We start from the raw sequence: 22340 nt of genomic DNA on the forward strand, positions 1-22340 counted from the left end.
CCACATAGCACTAACCTTAAGAATCACAGATATGCTAGTCTTGGTAACACCTATATAATCTAGGATCGGCGACTTAATCAGATCAGAAATCAGGAGTGAAATTCAAATATATATCCAGTAGAAAGTCGATAGATCAACAAAAATGTGGTCTAAGTTGGCTAGTTATTGTAAAGGATGCACGGTTCGGCGTTCCCAGTTGTGATCTGATACGGATGCTTGCCCGAGTCCCTTCGACTAGTGTGTCCATCGTCCCCTTGCCTTTCGATACTCTAATAAGCTATATGGCACATAATAGATGTCGAATAAAAAGTTCGATTCCTGGCGTCTGTTTGCAGGTTTTTACATTTTCCAGGCGTGATGCAAAAAATATTGATAATGTAAGTGCATGTTGAAATACTTTTGTGCTTACTCACGCAACAAAAAGCATGACGAAACTATAGTATGTGTATATGCAACAGCAAGAAACGTTTCACAAAAACGGTGTCTTGCGTTCGATTATTTCGTAAAAAAACAATACACAAGCACGTCGGTATATCTAGAGATAGATTGTTTTTAGTCGAATATGTATACATTTAAGCACGTAAAAATAGGCCTCTTCTTGTCATGTTTTGTCTTTGTTACGAAAAATTGTAGATGAAACTGTAACAGCTTAGGTAGGTTGGTTAAGAGTTGACCCCAAACAACCAAGCATATGCCAAAACAGTATTGTTCAAGTATTCATTCACTTCCTTATTTTGTATAAGCGTTATATTCCCTATTATCTTATATTGAATGTTGAGAGCCTTTGTTTGTCTGAACAGATAATCCCACGCTCCACTGTGACTGCGCTAAGATCGAAATAAAGACCTATTCACTACTTGTCTGGTTTTTTTCTATCAATAGCACGAGGGTTACCTTAAGGCACGAAAAAGCCAATTGGTTGTAGAAGGTAAAGCACCATAAAGAAAGGGATTATAGTTGGTCGATGTTGATTTCGCTTTGAGTTCCGTTCTTATCTGTGGCACAATACCTAGGTTCATGTTTAATAACCTCATGATGTCCTTCGTATGCAGCTTCGAATGGTCGATGTACTGGGTTACATGTACAACATGCCGAGATCGAGAAGTAGCAAGTTAAACTGAGCACATGATAGGCAACCGTGACCTGGTTTGGATGTTTGGCCGGATGCTTTCATCTAACCTGGGCCCGGCAAAACTAATGATATCAGTGCCAATGTCAAAGACTTAAAGAACCATGTATTTTGAGAACATTTTAACCGTTAAAAAGCATCGCGACAGCCTCAAGTAGCTAGTCTTTTTCAGAAAAACAAAACTCTTGCTGCTCTTCTTCAAGATGAATTCACTCATCATATTCTGAAACTGAGATTCATCTTTAAGTGCTATGTTATTTATTAGTATTTGCACTCACGAACGTTTGTTGACTTAAGATACGTGATCTGGAGCACAACCACTTAATGAATATCAAGTTAACAGTTTACAGTAACCGTATTTGTTAGTAAACAGTCATGTTTGCAGCTAAAGTATAATAAATTTTTATTATTTCCGTCCATTATTAGATAAATACTTGTGTAAAAGCAGAACACGGCCCGAGTTATTTGTTCCAAAGTGTTATACTTCGTGAAAGAAAAAGAAAAAACGACAAAGATGAGACGTCAAGTAACTGTCGCTTAACACTTACGACGTCGAACAAAATGAAACATTTTCACCAGTCGCTCAGGCGCAAAAACAATGTCTGGGTCAGTAGTTTGTCGAGCAAATAGCTGGCAAAAAATATTCATCACAATATAGTTGATAAATATCTTCAATAACTTAAATATTATGAAATCTATATGTTGACAATTACTAGGCAATTACCATATCTCTAAATTGCTTCTTTTTATGCCATCTTCCAATCCAGTCACGGCTAAAACATGGGCTCCATCCACGGGAATTTCGATACCATCATACGAGGTTCATTGGCCTCGCTAATGAAGAATAAATGGAAATCAAGACAGCTGTCTGCAAGCGAACATGGAAGTCAGAATCCTCAATACAAACGTAAAAAAAGTCTAACTATACGAAGCTGAAACTAAAAGAACGACCACAACTGTCATCAAAAAAACACGTATCTATAAATAATTGTCTACAAAAGATACACAGCGTCCGTTGGTCTGATATCATCAGCAGCAACCTACTGCGGAAGGGAACAAACCAGCCTCCAGCTGAAGACGAAATAAGGAAAAATGCTGGAAGTGGATCGGATAAACATTACGAGGATCACCAGGTTGTAAAACGAGACAAACGCTAACTTCACATCCTGAAGGGAAACGAAAAATAGGAAGAATCAAGTACACAATGCATCGAGAATTGCAGGTAGACATCGAAAGGATGAATAACAACCGGACTCAACTGGGAAGGTTTGTCCAGGACGAAATTGGGTGGAGAAAACTGGTGAAAGACCTATGCTCCATGACGAGGAGTTGTAGAATTATGATTTACCTCGTTGTTAGTACTGCTCTAACAATAGACCTAATCCTATAATTGTAGATCTGTCATGACGTAACTACCTAATCTATAAGATGTTACGTGGAAGTCACATCACCGTCTACACCAACTCACTAAATTGTAACAAATACCAATACATGATAGAGGACAAACTAAGGCTGGAGACAGGACAGTTTACTTAATATGAATAGGAGATATAAGATAACATTCAGCAGGGACCACGCCTGCATGGCCGAGCCTTACCATGTGATCAACTCCGATCAATTCAATTCATTCTCCCCGCCCACTTCGTCGTTGGGTTTTTCTCCATGTTAAGTGTTGAATGTCTATTTCCCACACTGTCTCGTATTAGAGCCCAGTGCCACTACAGACTATTGGAATTCTCTACCAGAAAACGTATATTCCAAACGAGATCGGACCTGTTCAGTGTTACAAACTGCAAGGATTAATATAGGTCGATAGTCCTACTATCTTTACTGCTGACGACTGAAGACTGTAGTTACCTATTCTATGTATGTGTATTAGCTACACAAAAAATAGTTCGATAGGCATTTAAACTAGTTTTGGTTAAGTAACTCCGGGTAGTCTACTTGGGTATTCCCTGGAACTTGTTGCCAATTAAGTGGATTAAAGTAAGCAGCATTTGACAATTCTGCTGTAGTGGTAGTACAATCTCCGAAATAAATGGTTTTATAGGTCTTTGATACTGATATTGAGCGTATTGTTTTCACTAGACACATACTGGGTCGGTATACTTTGATTATGTGAGTGTTACGTGAAAAAGCATTGTCAAACTCCGGGTACCTGCGGCTTATTTACTGTGATGTCCATCTCCTTCGACAACAATTCCCCTTAGATAAAGAAGGCCTCAACATGTTAGCCATTAGTCAGTAATTTTTTCGCTCCCTTCTATTCTCAACCTTTGTTCTGATGGACTTTGGGATTCTTGTATCAGAAGACGTGTTGTGGAACGTTGCCTAAAACTCTTTTATTAAGGTTCTCTTAAAGACAAAATACCGGACGTCGAGGATAAGAAAGTGGAAAAAATATTTGAATTACAGGCCAAGTTCAGTTGTATGATATCTAAGGTGCTGGTAACAGTAGTATATCAGTTGGATGGCTTACTCAAGAGTTGCATGGTGCAGATGCTTGGCCGAGCGCTTTCAGCTAGCTATGTCTAGCGAAATGGATACGACCAACATCAGTTTCTAGTACGAGAACTATTTATTTTTGCATTTACTTATCACTGTTTAATTAAATCATGAGGACTATGAGACATGACGCGTCGAAATAAACCAGTTTTCGGCAATCTTTCTGCGTTTATAAGTGTCTGGCAGTCATTTCTTATTCGTCGCCACATAAATATAGTCCCACTCACTAGTGCCTCACTTATCAGTATCCTAATCGCAACACTGTGAGATTGTTCCTCAGTACACCCTAGGTTTTTTTGACTCATTAATTTTATTTTTATATTGACTTTTGGCGAACCAATTCACCAGATGCATTGTGAGTAGCTTGTTCAAAATGGAGTCTTTGAAATTATCATCCGAAAATCTAGCCAATGAACTCTGAATGTTGTTGTTCCCTTTATAGCTACTTACTTACGCCTTCTACACTTCGCGAAGGAGCATAGGCCACCCACCATCACTCTCCATCCAACTCTGTCATGAGCAATCCTTTTCAGTTGTTTCTCGCTGCTATTCATCCTTTTCGTGTCTCTTTCCAGTTCTTAATACAGTATGTCCTTTTGCGTCCTTCTTTTCCTTTTCCCTTCAAGACTCCAAGTTAATGCTTGCCTTGTGATGAAGTTTGATGGTTTCCGTAATGTATGTCCTATCCACTTCCAAAGCCTTTTTCTAAGTTCTTCAACTTGTAGCTGCTTTGTACTCTTCCGTAGTATGTTGCTACTGATGGCAACTGTTTATAAATAATTTTATCTTATTTATTATGGTGGCAGTGATTCTGTAGAATTATTATCTACTTTGTTATTAGTACTATAACAATAATGGACCAAATCCTAAAACTGTAGATTTGTCATGACGTAACTGCCCAATCTATGAGATCTTACGTGGAAATCATGTCATCGTTTATCCTGTCTCGTCCTATCGTAAGAACCACCAGTGTGATGTTACCTACTTCTGGAGGTAGAACAATATATTTAGTATGAATAAAAGAGATTAGTTACACAAGAGTGACCGCGCCTGCAGGGCTGAACCACGCCATCCGATTTATTTAATTAATACTCCCTGCCTCCTTAATTGTTGATCCTTCCACTGTGTTAATTGTTGAATATGAATTTGCCCAGTTATCTCATGTTCAGCTTTGAAGATTGTGTGGTTAGAATCAATCCCACTACAGAGGCATGTTGTGGCTGAAAATAATGGCATAAACGACAAGCGAAGACAAGAGATAACTTTTATTCCCATATATATTCGACTGCTTGGTCACAAGGTGATGCAAAAGAATGAAAAGAACCAAAAGTATATTTCGGCTCGGGTGTTTCATATCCCGAGGGATTCATTTTTAGATTTTGTACGGCCAAACGCATGTGGAACGTTTGATTCAACTGACAAACAGTAATTGTCATTATGCACATGGACGAAAGGTAAAATTTACCTGACGTAATTTTATGCATTCGGTAGCAATATTTTCGGGAAACATATAGATTATATGACTGAATCGGAGTAAGACGGCATATAATGTCATACGTATTGCTACAAGGTGAGTAATATTTGTGTAATGTTTCAAAAAGATGAATAAAAACTATTTTCAGAGTAGATACTGAATAAATTAACTTGCTTTCTCACTTCAGACTGTTACTCTGTAGCGGCATTGGGCCCTAACCACATAATCTTCAAAGCTGAACACGAGACAACTGGGAAAATAGATGTTCAATATGTAACGCGGAGAAAAACCCAGCGATGTAGAAGGCGGGAAGAATGAATAGGAATGAATTCGAATTAGTCGGATGGCATGGCTCAGCCTTGCATGATATGCCTTTCCTTATTGTTCCCTGGATAAAAGGTTATGCCCTTCCATATAGTTTATAAAAGCCATCTGAATAACTTTTTTCCACCAGTTTTACAACTACACTGGCTAGACTAACGTATCGATAGTTACTAACTACATCTCTACTCTCCGCCTTATAGACCGGACTGATTATTGCGTTTTTCAGTTTTTAGGTAGTCTTAACTGCTGCAGAGACATATCAAACACTATGGTTATAGGTTCAGAACTTAAATTCTATAGGACTTTCATAAACCTAGGATGAATATCGTCAGGTTTGAGGCTCCGAATTAGTCTTGAGACAATACCTTTCTCAATAACTACGGGATCCACCAACAATCCACCACAATCTTAAGTATTCTTTGACCGTTCCTAATTGCTGATAAAAAACGCTTTGTTGAAACGTGCTGATAAAGCCTCAGTCCTTTCGGCATCATCTCTTGTCAATATTAACGGATTTTCTTCTGCCAAAAGTGATGGAATTCCATCACCTCTCTGATTCCACCTTTATGTATACGAGAATAACCGTTTCGGACTATTTTTACAATCCATAACCAATTGTTTTTCATGTCTAGTCTTATTTAATAACGCTTTATAAACAGTCCTTGTCTTACAATAACTGAATCTGTACTGTTCTAGACCAGTAAAGATGAAGATATTCCAACGATTTTTCCTATGTTTTAGAAGTTCCTTGACTTTTCTAGTTATTCATGGTGGGCAGTTGTTCGATCTACATGTTACCAAGCATTGTATAAACGAAAACGTAATTGAGCTAAACTTTCCTTCATGCTTCTTCAACGAATAAGATATTATCTATTGATCAATCTGTCTTAACAGCGCACATCCGAATGGCTGATGTGTTAGCTCTCCATACATTTGGACGAGGCTTAACGTGATCGTATATCATTTCACTAGCTCCAAACGTGAATGACAAAACAGCATGATCGCTATTCACTAACAGTGGAAGAATAATTAGGTTGGCAATATCCTCAGTCTCATGTGTGATCACCAAGTCTAAAAAAGAAGAACCTTGGTTTGCACCAAAGCGTGTGGGTTTGGATACATGTGTAATAATGCTTGCTCTATTACCGTTGTTGGGAGCCCGATATCAAACGCGTTTATAGATCCTACCATGGCCATCTCAGTTCAACTAATATCGGACGCATTAGAGTCTCCTAATATCAAGCATCTGTTATTTGCATTTCATAGCTGAATGTGCTGTAAAATAAAGTCATCAGCTAAATAAATTGGGTTGTGATATATGACACCGAGTATAAATGTAGATTATCCGATAGTCAACTCAAAGCTAATAACTTCACAAGTTCTATTGTCATGAGAGTCTCAAGCAAAGGAGCGGATATTTATATTAGTGGCTGTAAATAAAACGACGACACATCTACATCTATGCCTATCACTTCTTAGGTAGTGGTATCCGGATAATCCTGGAGTGATTTCAAAGTTGTGGACTAACCAAGTTTCCGTCACAGCTGCGACAAGTGGCTTTAATTTGTCCACTAATGTTCCTAGTTCATAGAGTTTATTTCTTAGACCTCGAAGATTGGCATATAAAACTTATAGGGAGAAAGGCCTATCCACGCAGGCCTTAGTAGCATTCACTTCCAAGACCAGACTGTTCGAAAACACACTAAGTGGAGATTTTCTCCACCAATTTGTTGATGGGTTTCTAGTTAAACTAGTGCTTAATTCCCTTTTATTTTATCTTCTGGAGACATATGAGGTCTTACTGGAATTTTGATATTGTCTCAACAAAAGATCATGTTGCTTCTGTGACCCTAGGATTACCTTAAAGAGTCTATAAGGTCGTGGTTTACCACTGTCGTTGGTTCTCTTACCTTTTCTTATCAATTTTTGGCCTGAACTCCTTTAGATTTATCTGGTAAGATGCAACAGATAAATTATTCGAGCCTTTCCAAATCATTCGCACGTCTAATTTGGTGATCAGGATGGCTTGACTCCGACAAATTACGCACAATCATTTTTGATGGGATTAAATGCTCAGAAATGCCAAGGTGGAGTTCTGTATTACCATAAGACTTTGGTAGTGTATTTTGTGACTCAGAATGAGAGTTCACCACCGACTTGACACTCAAAGGTGTTCCGCTAATAGCTTTTTTCTTTTCACTTCTTTTTCTCTGTACTGCTGACCGTTTTCCATCATTCAGGACAGCCACACCGGGACTATTTGGAACGGTGACGGTTTTATTCGGGTCTATACTTTCTACTGAAGATGCATGACTAACTACGCCAATATCAAGTGGAACTTCACTCCTCGTTAGTTTCGACAGAAATTTTACTTCTCCGTCAATCACAGTCGGGTGTTTTACGTGTCCCGTATCTGCACGTACTACACTGAGATATTCTTCACTGTTAGTACTCGTTTTACCACAACAACCGCTATCTTTCTTCTTATAGGCCAAAGCTAAGAGGCTCATAGCTTCCTGGATCAGCAACGTCTTATACATAAAGCAAAACATACAAAGTCAATGTGAGTTAGGATTCAAGCATCTTTTGTATGTGATGGGACAAAAACGGGTACACACTTTATGGAACCACTTTTTGCACTCATCATATTGCATTCCTTCTTCCACGGAGAATAAACGATTTGACTGTCTGCATTTATAAGTAATGCTAACCATTGTAATAAGATTAAGGATTGAAACACAGTATGACCACAATATGAACACAAATGTCGGAGTCAGTGAGAGGGCTCAAAAAGACAAAGTTTAGCTAAACTTCAAACCATAGCCGAAATATTTAGAGTGAAAGCAGACCAGGAATGCTTTTTGATGCAACAAGTACAAAAAAGCTGTGACTGGACTTTTTGGAACATGCGCGTAAAGAACACTGTATACTTGATATCGCGATCGTTTAAAAGGATGTCTGGAAAGTAGTTGCCACATTTCGGTGTACTCTAATAGTACATGTTTATGTGAAGCAAGACCGGAATGAGTTTTCTGGGCTGGAGTAATTCTAGTTGTTTAAATGTTTCACGAAATAGCATTTGTTCAGGTCGCAATTGGACTTTCAGTTGTGTTCTCGTGATTATTTGTGCCTTGTCTTTACCGCAGATTACGTACCAGTAAGTAACCCTAGCTCAACTTATGATGACTGTTCGATATTATATTGAGTACCTAAAAGTCCTAAGTATTTATTAATAGGGGTTGCATTATGAAATACAGTAAATAGTTGTATGAACTTCAATAAATACTTCGTCAACAAACGTGTGAAGCTTAAAGCAACCATATGGAGCCAAAGATGATATAGTGCATATGTTTGTTCCTCTCATTCCCACCTTCTATATACTCTTTAGCCTCACGCTTTTGCTGATCATGGTGGTTTGAAGGTTATAAAGGTTAATAAACAGATAAACGCTCAAGATTGATCGTTACTTATAAGAACTGGTGACCCTTGTTGATTGCCGTGATATGTGGTACTGTGACAGTCCAGCCTCCCTTCTAGTTTATCAATAGAGGTAGATGGTTTGAAACTCGACACTACCCACTCATATTAACCTCTTAAAACCAACATAAGTGTATATTATCAGTGATTACACTCTGATCTCTTTTATTGCGATGTTTTCTAATCGCTGTCTTTTCCAAAGTTTCTAGTATTTGGACCGTATCTAAGGCTACGTAGTCCTGTCGGATGTTCAGTTTCAGTTACCCAAGCGAATATTGGTGCAGTTATCTAACGAAATGGGATCTTATATTGATGAGGATACTGGTGATAATTCAAACATCTCTGAAATAACACTACAGTCGGACACTTCTATGAGTGAACAACAAAATGCTCGTATGTATCTTTTCCCTGTTTATTCGAGTTGCTATTACTGCGATTAGTATTTCATAATATTTTGCTCTCGTTTTAATGGTGTGATCGGCAAAAATTTTGTCAACATGTGCCTAACTTCACTAAAATTTTCACAACATTGTCATAGATTTTATACGACTCACATAAAAGTACATCTCTATTGGCGAACTGTCATTAGCATACGTATCCGTTCGACTCCAAAGGTCTCGAACACAGTCGTTTTTAATGTATTTGAAAATACTTCGTGCTTTGAAAAATCATGTTTGCTAATGATATTTTTTTAACGAGTGATTTGGCGTTTGGATTGTGATCGCACAGCCTTCCTTCATTTGTTTAGTTATTCTATGGCAACGAGCATTCAAGAAGGTTAAGTCAATAGACCTGGACTCATGGAGCAATCTACCATGGGATAAATGTCCTGTTCGATGCGCCCTCAGACACCGGTACAGCGCAATCAAGAAGAAATGGGTTGTGGATGAAGTGCAGATCAAAATGGAATCAGAACCGTTCGACCGTGGAGCAATGCGGGAATGCTTTAGAATGTACGTATATATTTAGTGTTTTCACTCTTATGTCTACACGTTCCGTACTTTCACCTATTTTTATTCGTACTACTGAACATAGTCTAACAAAACGCAATCTTCTATTTCACCATCAAAACTGATTGCTTTCTCAATAACTTCTGTAGGAAAAAACAGAGTCAGAGAGCATCAGGTACTAATGACTGGCACCATACGTCAAATTATGTGGCCAAGCGATACATAGCCCCTACAGACAAACAGATATACTTTGACGATGTACGTCTACAAATGGAAGCAAAGTTATGGGGTGAAGCTTTCAATCGCCATAATCCTCCCAAAAAGGTACGTTTTTCATTTCTTCAGAATATCTGAACACATTTAATATTTGTATTTAATTAGTTCCTAGTCTGATTATTTATTTTCTGTTTACTAAGATGATAGTAATTACTGACTTCGCTCAAAGCATGATCTCCAACATCCTCTTTATGTAGCTCTTTCCAAAATATTTCATTTTTTCATGTTTTACGACGGACTTTTTGTTCGTTTTATAAGTACGAAAGCCACTTATTTGAGATTTGCACCATCCGCGATATTCTGATTACTGACTATATTTTATCAGGTACACAGAGTCCCTGTTGTCTGTTGGTGATAACTTGATCTATAGTAAGTCGCATATGTATTTGGTGCCCCCTTGTACCAATATTTCTGTGTTCAAATAAATAAATAAGTTATCTATCTAATAAAGAAGTATATTGCTCGGTAGTTCCCTCTGGGTATTTTTCGATTATGCGACATGTCCATTGAGAATATCGTAGGTACTACATTGTTTGTTTTCAAAGGATTACTGGAATTCGGTGAAATCGTGTCTCCATCCTTGGTACTGCAATAATTTCTACCATGTTTTTTTTATTTATTCTGTGCTCTTACAAATCGTAACAACATGGATCGCTAAACTTATAATGAGTTCTACGTTGATATAACTCGCTATCAGTAAATTTATATTTGATTTTAAAGGTGGATATCTTCCAGCTGTCTATTCTCGAATTGTCTCCTGACAGTTCTGTTGGTAGTGATCAATTAGATTTTTCACCAGTATTTTTTCATATTGAACGCTTTATGGAAGGAGAATATCGTAAATACAACTCAAATTCTGGCTTCGTTGATGAGTGCTTACGTAATACCCCACAGGTATGTGTACTAGACAAATCTATTTATTTAAAGCAGTCATCATATTACTAAGAACCACTAAAACCCAGAGATTATTGTAGAACCCTCCAGCTAGTGTCCATTGTCTATTATTTATACAATTAAATCTAAGGCTTCCTAGTCCTATAGCTTATGTGTTACCAATGGTTTAGGTCAACTAGTTGACATTTCTTAAATCTTTAGTTTTAATCTGCATAATTTCCGAACAACTATTTAAGTTCATAAACTTTGAGGGTTTGGTGATTTGTTTTTACAAATATCGCTTAAGTATTTGGCCTATTAGTAACTATACAATTGTAAATGCATTGTGTTACTACAAAACCTAAAATGACATATTGCTTTTCCAGTGTACACTACTGTAGTGGCAAATAACCACAAAATTGACTGCTTTGTAGGGATACAGCATCTATACTTATCTTTTTAGTTTTAACGGGCATATTTGCTTGAAGTTGTCTGACCATGTACTGCGGCCATCTCAAAATCCGACTCAGCACCCACGGCGCTGTTGGGTAGTAAGGGCAGCCTTGATAGTCAATTTTGGTAGTCGGCGAGACCGGATATATCCACCATTCTGCTATGAACCGGATTAATTAGATTCCGATTTCGGGGTTCACTAATATCTTGCGGGCTGTCTAATGTGTATGAATACGTATCTAAATTACATGAGTCTCAACTTTTGTATGTACGTATGTAAGTATATGTCAGACGGACTCGCACAAGGAACGTAAGTTAAAACATTTGCCCTATATCTAATGCAATCAGCAGCCGTATCCTTCAGGTTAAATACAACAAAGATGGTAGCAAATACTAGGGAGAGGTGACCATTAAACCTCTCTGAAAGAGTTTATGTTTACGTGTATGGCATGAAGTGCAGGGGCATTACGGCGGCCATATCACTGAACACCTACGTGAGACGCTTCTTTAGTTGGTCACCTTAGTGATCTCACGTTCATCCAACTCGACCAGTAGTCAAATGTCATTTATTATCCTTATCATCTGCCTCAATTACATTCTACGTACTGTAGCTAACATCATATGATCCGGTTGTGACAAGGAAATCCTTATCATATGAATTCTTAACATCGATCACATGGTCATCTAAGTAATAGCACCGTTGATAACTTGGCAGTTATGGTTTTGCCTATCCAACTAAATGGTTTATGACTGTTATTCAAAGTACCCAGACATCTCTTTAATTTAACGTATCCATTCACTGCGGTCGAGGGTTACAGTTCGCATTGAGCGCACTTTATGCAGAAACTCATTTAATTGTTAGTAGGACTGTCGTTATGTCGAATATATCTTAGCTCGACTCCTGTATGCTGTTCCCTTATGATAGATGTATCTCATTAGTATGTATGATTCTAGACTAGCTAGCCTAGTTCGCATTTAGTCAAAATATCATTACTAAATTTCTGTAGGAATCGCCTGAGTGGAAATTTGTGAAAAAATAAAGATATACATATATTTCAAACAAAACGATTTAATCAGTGTTCTTAAGAACATGACCATCTTGCTTACTTGTGAAATGTTCATTTCTTACTAGACCTTTAGCCACTTCACATTTGAACGTTCTGGTCACCGATTGTTAGTAGTAGATATCCAAGGTGTTGGAGACTTGTACACTGATCCTCAAATTCATACATCAGATGGAGTGGGCTACAATGACGGCAATCTAGGTACGCGGGGTATGGCTTTATTCTTTCATAGCCATAGATGTAATCCTTTATGTAAATGGCTGGGATTGGCCCAATTTGATTTAGCACCCTCTGAATTAGATGAGCCAATGCAGTGTCAACAAACTGACCAAATTCCACCTAACCCCTCAGAAAAAGAAGTCAATCAAGTAAGATTACCTTATTTTTTGTCAATTTACTTATTACAAAATTCCTTGTAATTAATATCCACTTTTTCTCTTGATTGGTTGTCATATTTCATGGAGTTAAAAGTAGATTAACTGCTTTGTATTTATAATTGGAACCCACATAACTAAGTCGTTTTAGCTATCCTTCACTTGTCTAGATATTGATTGATAAGTAACGGTGAAAATTATTTACGTTGATGGATGTCGAAAAGTGAAAGTTTACGTGAAGCTGGTTCATGCTTCTATGCATAACTGTCTGTATTCGAAAATATCTATAGATAAACTGCATCATCTTATAGTCTGATGTAAAACTTAGTATAAAAGCTTATTGAATGACCACTGAATTATCTAGAACTAAGCTCATTAATTGAGTTGTTATTAACCGTTAGTTGATGATAAGGTTATCCTTCTGTTAAGTCTCCCACTCCCTCTATTGCTTAGTACACCTCAGACACTACTTCGCTCGACTGGTCCCCAAATCAAAATACAGGTTAAATAGGAACATAATTATATTCTAAACAAAATTGCAAGTTTCATGCAGTAGAATGTCAGTGTATTCATGATTCTTCATAGAAAAATCCTAGTCTTCTGCAATTTTCCACCAACTCTGATCGGCTAAAAATGGCCTAGTCAGTGTTTCATTTTGATCCTATCTAGAAAATATAATCAAATCTATACCCTGCTAACACCTAGTCGTGAAATACATCAGACTAGAAAAAAGTATCATCTTTTTGTCATTTCTAAATGTTCATTCACTTCACGTTGGTTTATAACGAGAAATGTACTAATTATTTAAAAACATATAATCACCATCTGTACTTTAAACTTCACTTAAGATCAAAATTAGCATAAAACAAAATACCTATGAAACTTATAAAGTCTGAAAAAACAATCCTTTCTTTGTCACTACCTCATTTTTAGATTGACCTGAGTATATATGGGATGTTTCGCAAATCGAAATTTCGTCGACGCACAATCAGTCTAAATAATCAGATGTCCTGTAAATCTCCGTCTCACTTATATGGTCCGACAGTTGTTCGTTCATCTGAGAGCATGCTCATGTCGGCACTTTCTGAAACTCGTCGTCGTTGTGCTAGTGTCTCACTTTGTGATCATCCTAAATCTGTGGGACAAAGTTCGGATTGCGTATCATCTTTCCATTCAGTAGGTGACGGCCTTTCGTTCGACAGCCCTGACGCTCTGAAGCTTCGTGAAACATGTCTAAATCCCCCTTTCCAGCTATCAAGCCGCCAACTTTCACCTGATTTAAATATATCTGGTCACGGACAGAGCTGTCCACAACCAATGCAAAATTTCAGTTCGGTTGTCCCCAAGCAACCGGATTCGAGAAATCGTGCAGCATCTGGTGACTCAGGATATGTTGGACGAATTAATTTAATCCAACCTTGTTCCGACCTACCTGTTAGTAGATCTCACGAAAGCGCTTCTGGATTCGATCAAAACTGCATGGATTTTTGTGGTGATTCTACCTCAGTTGATTTACCAGTACGTATATCTCAATCTAATGTCCTGGGTATGCGGTCCTTAGAATCTCATCCTTTAGTGGATGAAGCCTTTCCTACGGGATCAAATTATTCAATTTCCAATCGTAGTATCTTTATTTCCAAAAGACAGCGTAATATTAGTGAATCTAGTGATGTAGATGCGGAGGAATGTCATCGTGTGCCAGGAAATTTGTTGTATCAACTAATGCATGAAAATCACAAACCCAGTTGTGCCGATCATCCTACAAACTTGGATCAAGAAATTGGCCATTCCATTCTTGGGCAAGTAAGTCCAAATTAAATTTATAAAAATTAAAGAATAAGGTATATTCCTTTTTTAATGAAACTTATCATACACAATCCGATACTTTGTCCAAAGTTTCCTGGAATTCAGTCAAATCTTCCTGATAAAGTTATCTGACAAATAATCATTCTTTCAATGAATTTGTTAAATAATGCTCATAATGAAAATTAAAATATAATTTATGTTACCACATTATTTAAGCAAACCGTCCATTGGTTGTCGTCTTAACACTTTATCAGCTAATCTGGGATTGGTTAGTTGTTATACTTCCAGAAACTATGTGAGGATCCCCTTTTTGTTCATTCATTTCGGAAACTTTCACACTAAAATGGAACTTTATTCTAATGATGAATATTTCCTGACCACTTCATGCCTAACACCGTCTAAGTCTATGTGTTGTGAGTTATTCTTCTGAAAATCCCCATAATTTTGTCTACAAAATGGTCTTCGGTACATTCATTAAATATCCATTCAGCTTAAAGGCCCGTCATATTTGTTTTGTATATTTATAACATATACTCTAAATCAAATGTTTATGTTTTCTCCTCATCTCATTGAAGTGATTAAACTAGAAAGACTTGTCCCAGCTTCTTTTGTTTAATTCAAATGGTAATCACTTTTATACTTCTTACTGAAAATATCTGGAACACTGAAAAACATATGTGAATCAAATTTGGTAAAATCTTTCGAAGAATTTTCTTTCTGTCTTTACCTTTCTTCATGATTATAAAGTTTGAAGGGTGAACTCAAATTCAATCAATAAGTAATAATATTTGAACCACACAATTTTTATGATGTTGAAAATATCACAATTTTAGATCGTTTACAAGAAATGTATTAATAAAATGTAAGTACATAATTAAGAAGCAAGCAATGAATTAGATTTCAGTAAAGATTGTTTAGTCCAAATAAACGTTTCTGGTTTCATCATCTTTCATTTTCTTTCCCTGAGCATTTAAATTTTTCCCCTCTAGTAGATTTGTTCTACTAACTCATTAAAACTGTTATTCCAATTATTTGTAATGAACTAAAAAGTGAAGCTTTCTTTTTTATGAAAAAAAAAACAGATACATCATGAACTTGCTAGACTTCATGAAGCTGGACGTTTCATTCCAAATAAAGGTCAATGGTCACATGTAGGATTAAGAGGTGAAGGGATTTTCAACAAGGACTCTTGGGAAGTTAGTGAGTTCGAAGAATCACATAACGAAGCAACTAATGACCCAGTAACTTTGATCGATTGGTCAGCCGTCCTATTCCATGAAAGTCACGCTGCTCAGCTAGGCTGTCTGGAAGCCATGATAGTCATGGCACATTATTATCTTGGTTTACCAACTCAGCTGCTACTGGAGTGCCCAATAAAAGTAAGTTATTTTGTTTCTTAACTTACTTTTTGTGAGATATTCATAATTATGGAATACCAATCACAGATCTCTCAGTTTCAGTTTCCGACGGACTTGAAACAAAGTATCTCAATGTAAGACGTTATAATTTTCTGCAATATAATTTTACACTATATTCCAGTTACCCATTTCACCAGTGTGTTTACTTCGAATACCTTTGCTTTCAGGTTTATTTCTAGTAACTTTAACACTCGTAGCATACAAGTTACCGACTCAAATGGATATCATACGGTTGTAACAGAACTCATTTAAGTTGGACTTCCATTTATCTTCTAGGGGCGATGCTAAGATAATGTTATTTTTTATTTATAGACTGAAGTTTTAGTCGTAATAATCCCATCTTTATCCTGGGTCAAAAGAACCTGTATGTATGCAGTAAATTTTGTAAGTTGTATGCAATTGTCGCTTTGTTAGTGATCCAGTTTTAGAGATCTTGCTTAACTGTCATGTTCTTTTTTTCTGACAACGATGATGAAAGTTATCTTCCGAAATCTAGACTGCTTTTATCTCAATATGATCAGTTTCATTACCTAACGTATCTTTATTTATCCCGTAATATAGTAATCCATGTGAAATTTCTACATGTAGCCTTAGCACTCAAAGCCCGTTACGTTAAGAATTATATGTCATATAAACTTGCTAATTTTGAAGTTTGTTCCCTAAACCACTGGTCCACATAGTTATAGCTACACTCATTACTAAAATCTGTAGCTTACTGCGTGAAATCGAAGTCTTACAGGTTTTCTGTATTTTATTTCTTGTGATAAGGACGACTGGTGTAAACTAGGTTTGCTTTCTATCTTGAAGTTGTATTCATATCTCATGTTGTAAATGTAATTTATGTTGATTCTAAAAATCAGTATTTAGGTACTTTTAGCTGATTTACGGTCCTTCAAACATACAATTAACAAATATTTAAATACTCCACCATCTTAACCTTATGTTTATTAATAAATCTTTCGCTTATCAGCCGGATCCAAGTGATATACGTATTGGTATCGATCATCTTTGGCGTGCTGCAGAAGGTGGTGATCGTCGATGCATGATCCTTCTCGCTCGCTATCTAGATTTGTCAGTTAATTTCCTAAATCCAGGACATCAACTCAACTTCATAACAAATTCGCGTGACATATTTATGCTTCCTGCCTTACAATCGTTTCTTAACAACGATAGTCATTCATTACTTCCCTCCATATCCCCTGATTCTTGGTCCGAAGCTATAGGGTGGTATAAACGAGCAGTCGATAGCGCGGTAGGTTCATCCGCTTCCAGTGATGGATGTACAGATGAAGGTTTAGATGCTGAAGGTCACTATGATGCTGCTGAAGATTTGTTGCCTGTTTATCGTATCTTGGCTCGTATGGCTGAAATGTATTCTGTCGGTGGCTTCGGTCTTAAGCAAAATTTTTATTTAGCTGGTAAGTTTGTACTTGTAAAATTTGATATTTTGCGCTGTATAACAAAGTAAGTAGTAGGGTTTGTCAATGGATACAGTATACTAGTAATAATTATTAGTTCGTCCACCTTGTTGCTTTAAGAAAATCAAGTAAAGTGAGAATAGCATGATTTACAGAATAAAATGAATTCATTTTATTTCGAGACTTCTCATCAGGTACAAATCACTTAAAGCTACGATAACTAATATTATTATGAACAACGTTGTTCATTCCTTAATCAATAAAAAGAAGTTTAAAGCAAAACAGAAAGACATGGGAAATGGGAAGAATACAAGGTATATTCTACACAGTTGTCAAGAGTAAACAGTATTTATATGTTAAAAGTGAAGCCATATAATGAATTGTGTTTTGTCATAAGTAATGATCAGCAAACAAAATGAAAAACGTCAACAAATTAGTGGTCTTAAAGTCAAGCCACCTAATTAATATAAAATGGATAGCTTATGTAATAGATAAACGTTACACCACTATAATTATTTTGCATGGCAATTAGTTTACCACACTTAATGTGTGCAGAGGTCTGGCCGAGAACGCTTGATGGTAGTAGCCTCCGCTTATTATCTTGAATGCCTTTTTGATATCTACTTAATGTTCACTGTACATTAAGTGTTCAGTCATCTCACTTATAAACACTACTTCCCTTCGTTTCGAACTCCACCTGATTAACTAATGTATGGAAAATTTTGTTCATAATACTACTAGTAATCCTAACTTCAAGTCGCTCTCGCTTTATTCAAGTACTATTGCTTAGAAATCGGAAAGTGTCATAGATCAGTTTATTCGTTCGAAGCGACTTTTTTGTTGTTTTTAGTTTACCACTGTAGTTAATATAATCATTATTTCTTCCTCTTTTCTTCTGTTAAATTCCTGTGTACTGAAGTAGTGTCGAGACCTAGACTGTTCTATATGTATGTCAAATCCTACGTTGTATTTTTTACCCAGTGATTTTCAAACAAACGGTCTTCTCTAGATGTATAGGCTTGAAAAAGATCTAACGAAGATATAAGTTGTATAACAGTTTGGTTCAGTCTATTTCTTAATATTTTCATCAAATATCTGCCAATTAATTGTTCCTCCGTTATGAATAATTAAGGCTATGCCTATAGTGTTAAAAATTAGTTACCTACTTAATGTTCTCCGCGTTTACTTTATAGCTTAAAGACTAATTAATATTCGTCTATGTAGTCGCTGTAGTTTTCATTACAACTTCTACTGTGGGTAAGTGTTCACCCAGGACATTGGCATAACAGTCTATCCCTACAAGTTTAAGACGTAAAATTCTGAAGAATAAAATGCAATCAATAGCGTTTATTTTTCTAACCTTAATTGTATTATTTTTTCCTCTAAGAACTTACATTGTAACCATATAATTTATTTTGTTTTTGGATTTCCTGTCAAGTTTTCGTGTCCAAAATAAATCTCAATCTTAGCAATATAACGTAAAGATGACTTAAAACCTTTTCCCCTCACTTTAATTTATTTTGCTTTCAGGAGATCTATTCACTCAAGCTGCAGAAATTGCGTCTGGTTCACTACAGGGTCGTCTGGCTGCAAGATATTTTGAGTTAGCAGATGAAGCATACTCATCAAGTGAACAAATCACAAACTGATAGGAAGTTTATTTTGACTTCCTAGGCGTCAAAAGGCATGATTTAACATGCTCTATCCCTGGTGTGCTGTTTATACAGTTATAAACATCAGTACTTGTATTATTTTTTACTCTTTTGTTCGTGTAATGTATTTCTTACGATCCATAACACTAGTTTTGGCACTATATTGCAGTTCTTTCTATCTTACAGTCATCCGGTTGTACTACTTTTGTTTTGCTTGTTATATTTTAATACACATTTTTCATTTATATCATTCTGCACTTATCTTCGGTTTTTACTACATGTTCGATCAATTTTTTACGAATAGCTGCTGTTTCTAATTACATCTAATGCTATTACGTTATTAGCTCAGTTTGTAGTTTACTCAGTGAAAATTACAACCTGTGTTTCGTTAGTTTCAAGGATTCTCGTTATGTTGAAGATGTATTACTTACTTACGCCTGTTACCCCTCGTCGAGGAGTATAGGCCACCCACCAGCACTCCCCATCCAACCCTATCCTGGACAATTCTTTCCAGTTGCTATTCATCCTCTGGATGTCTGCTTCCAATTCTCGGCGCATCGTGTCCTTTTGCCTTCCCCTTTTCCGTCCCGATTCAGGATTCCAAGTTAGGGCTTGCCTTGTGATGGAATTTAATGGTTTTTGTAATGTGTGTCCTATCCACTTCCAACATCTTTTCCTAATTTCCTCGTTAGCTAGTTCGTTGAGTTTGTTAGTTTCTCGTAGGAAGGCTGTAATGAACCATTGTACTGCCGTTTCCCCAGCTGTCCAGTGTTTCTTTAGCCTCAGTTTCATATTGGTCACAACCAGGTGGTGATCTGAAGCTTTGTCAGCTCCTTTCCTGGTTCTCACGTCCGCCATTGTCCTTCTGAATTTTTTATTGATACAAATATGATCTATCTGGTTCTCCGTGTTGTGATCCGGTGAGACCCATATGGCTTTGTGTATGCGTTTGTGTGGGAGTGTTGTGCCGCCTACAACCAATTTATTGAATGCACATAGGTTTCCAAATCTCTCCCCATTCTCGTTCCTTTCTCCCGGTCCGTGTCGTCCCATGATATCTTCATATCCGGTGTCGTCTATTCCGACTTTGGCGTTTAGATCTACCATCAGGATGGTGAGGTCCTTTCTCGGGCACTTCGCTATGAATGATTGCAGCATCGACTAGAACTGATCTTTATTGTCGTCGTTGCTATGATTGGTGGGTGCATGACATTGGATAACATTCATCGTGATTCCCTCCTTTGTTTTGAAGGACGCTTTTACGATTCTGGATCCGTAAGATTCCCGTCCTATAAGTGTTTTACCTACTCCTTTGGACTGCATCAGAGCAACTCCCTGGGTGTGTGGAGCATTTCCTTCTTCGTGACTAGAGTATAGCAGCATCTCCCCCGTATCTAACCTTTACTGTCCAGCTTGGGTCCAATGGGTTTCACTGACTCCGTGCACCACTAAGTTGTATCTCATTTCCGTTGCTAGTTGACCGATCTTCTCGGTCTCCCACATTGTCCGGACGTTCCATGTACCTATAAAAAATTGTTCTGGTTGGTAGAAAGGGCATCATCTTCGTGACTGCCGAAGACTCGGTTTTCATAATGAGGCGTCATAATTCTTCCTTTAACTTGGAGGACAGAGTTTAAATGGTTTAATTTGTTTAATCTGGTTAGCGTTTTTTAGTAAGATTTTTTTCCACAGGATGGGGTTGCGAACCGTATGAGCTACAGGCGGAGTATTTATACTAGCCACTATTAAGTTGTTTTCGTGAGTTCATGTACTTTATTTTCATTTTTATTTAGAAAACTGATTATCAAGCGGTCTTGTCAATATCCATGCTTACTAAGATAAAAGAAATATGTAATCAAGTTTCCCAAACCACAACAGTTTATCCAGCTTTGATTTATAGCACTATGAAATTCCTTTTGATTTTACTATCCACTGCCTATTTGCATATCGTCTTACTTTAATGTAATCACAATTTTAAACAAGTCTTAATAGAAGTTTCTATTGAACCCGTAGTGTTCCCAAGACTTTTATACTGCTAATTTATATCCCGAGCATTTAAGACCTAACAATTCTTAATATACATTATCGACAAACAAAAAATCTTTGTAAGTCTTCAGTTCCTGCTTCCTGAGGAATCAGTCTTATTGATAAGTAGCTATTTAACGAACCCACTGAACTGAAGTGTGTTCTTAGATGTTTTTTATACCGTCGTCCGTTTATTGAACGAAAATATCGTGACGCTTGAGAAAAGTCGTTACTCTCCGTAAATTTACGTCTCGTTTATCCTTGGTCTTGGATCCCAATATTTCAAACGAGTGCAGAAGTTTTAATTCTGACTCATTTCACTTCATAGGAAATGATCCTTAAGTTTCTTCGTATAAAGTGTTATCCACACACTTAGACCAATCGAAATCCTCGAGTTTCATATCAATTACTCTCAAGGGTTTATCACCGAATCAAGTGTATCCGCCCTGTCAATCAAATTAGTGTCTGTATCACAAATTTCACTAAGAAAATGCGATTTTGAGAGCAGGACGATTTGACGTTCTTTTCTGTTATTGTTTTTCTGTATACACAGTTTCCGTAGCCTACACAATATTACTGCTCAGTCCTAGTTGCTAATAGAAGCAATTGGAAAGCCAACCATATATTTATTTTTATTCTATGTAATTAAGATCTAGAAATTCACACGGTTATGCACATAAAATATGAGACCACCATAATAATCCAACATGTACATAACTGGGACACGTGACACAAGATGACCAACATGTTTTTGATCAAAGTATCATAAATTATGAACAGTAAGAGATGCTGCAACAGTTTATAGTATATTAGTTAGAACGTCACGATTCGGAAAAGGTTATAAATCAACCATTCAATAGATGCACACACAAAACAAATTCACTGATCTCCCAGAGAATCGCCTTTCAGTTTCGTTTATTCGCTCCATTCTGAATATTGCTGTGTAGCAATAAACTGTTGCTCAGAATTCCATTATAGATGGTTAGTAACTATCAGATATAACATCAATAACTGTATTTTACGTCTGAAATAAATCACTTCTGTGTAATTAAATAATCGTACCATTTTGAAATTACTTCGTGGGATTACATCGTATTCTTGTTTCAGTTTCCTTTCGTGAAC

The 22340-nt window shown here is 36.8% G+C and overlaps 1 protein-coding gene across 2 annotated transcripts; it reads left to right on the top strand.

Annotated features, from left to right (window-relative positions):
* Window positions 1–8361: 8361 nt before the first annotated feature.
* On the top strand, window positions 8362–21337 carry EEF2K_5 (Eukaryotic elongation factor 2 kinase). 2 transcript variants are annotated; one of them, XM_051217253.1, is made up of 10 exons: window positions 8362–8589; window positions 9112–9302; window positions 9658–9862; window positions 10009–10183; window positions 10856–11029; window positions 12594–12893; window positions 13833–14702; window positions 15788–16084; window positions 17094–17541; window positions 19072–21337. In XM_051217253.1, the coding sequence occupies exons 2-10, from the start codon at window positions 9206–9208 to the stop codon at window positions 19188–19190; spliced, it is 2685 nt and encodes an 894-aa protein (XP_051073897.1). In that variant the 5' UTR covers window positions 8362–8589; window positions 9112–9205; the 3' UTR covers window positions 19191–21337. The 2 variants fall into 2 exon arrangements, with proteins under 2 accessions (XP_051073897.1, XP_051073896.1); XM_051217252.1 differs by having other exon boundaries at window positions 8362–10183; window positions 13833–21337.
* The last annotated feature ends 1003 nt before the right edge of the window (window positions 21338–22340 follow it).

This window comes from Schistosoma haematobium, chromosome 1, assembly GCF_000699445.3.
Source record: "Schistosoma haematobium chromosome 1, whole genome shotgun sequence".
NCBI lineage: Eukaryota > Metazoa > Platyhelminthes > Trematoda > Strigeidida > Schistosomatidae > Schistosoma > Schistosoma haematobium.

Bases quoted from the DNA above. Each gene is read 5' to 3' on its own strand.
- EEF2K_5 (XM_051217253.1), top strand. From the start codon at position 9,206: ATGGGATCTTATATTGATGAGGATACTGGTGATAATTCAAACATCTCT. The intron at 14,703-15,787 runs GTAAGTCCAAAT...AAAAAAAAACAG, and splicing joins GCCATTCCATTCTTGGGCAA to ATACATCATGAACTTGCTAG. The intron at 17,542-19,071 runs GTAAGTTTGTAC...TTTTGCTTTCAG, and splicing joins GCAAAATTTTTATTTAGCTG to GAGATCTATTCACTCAAGCT.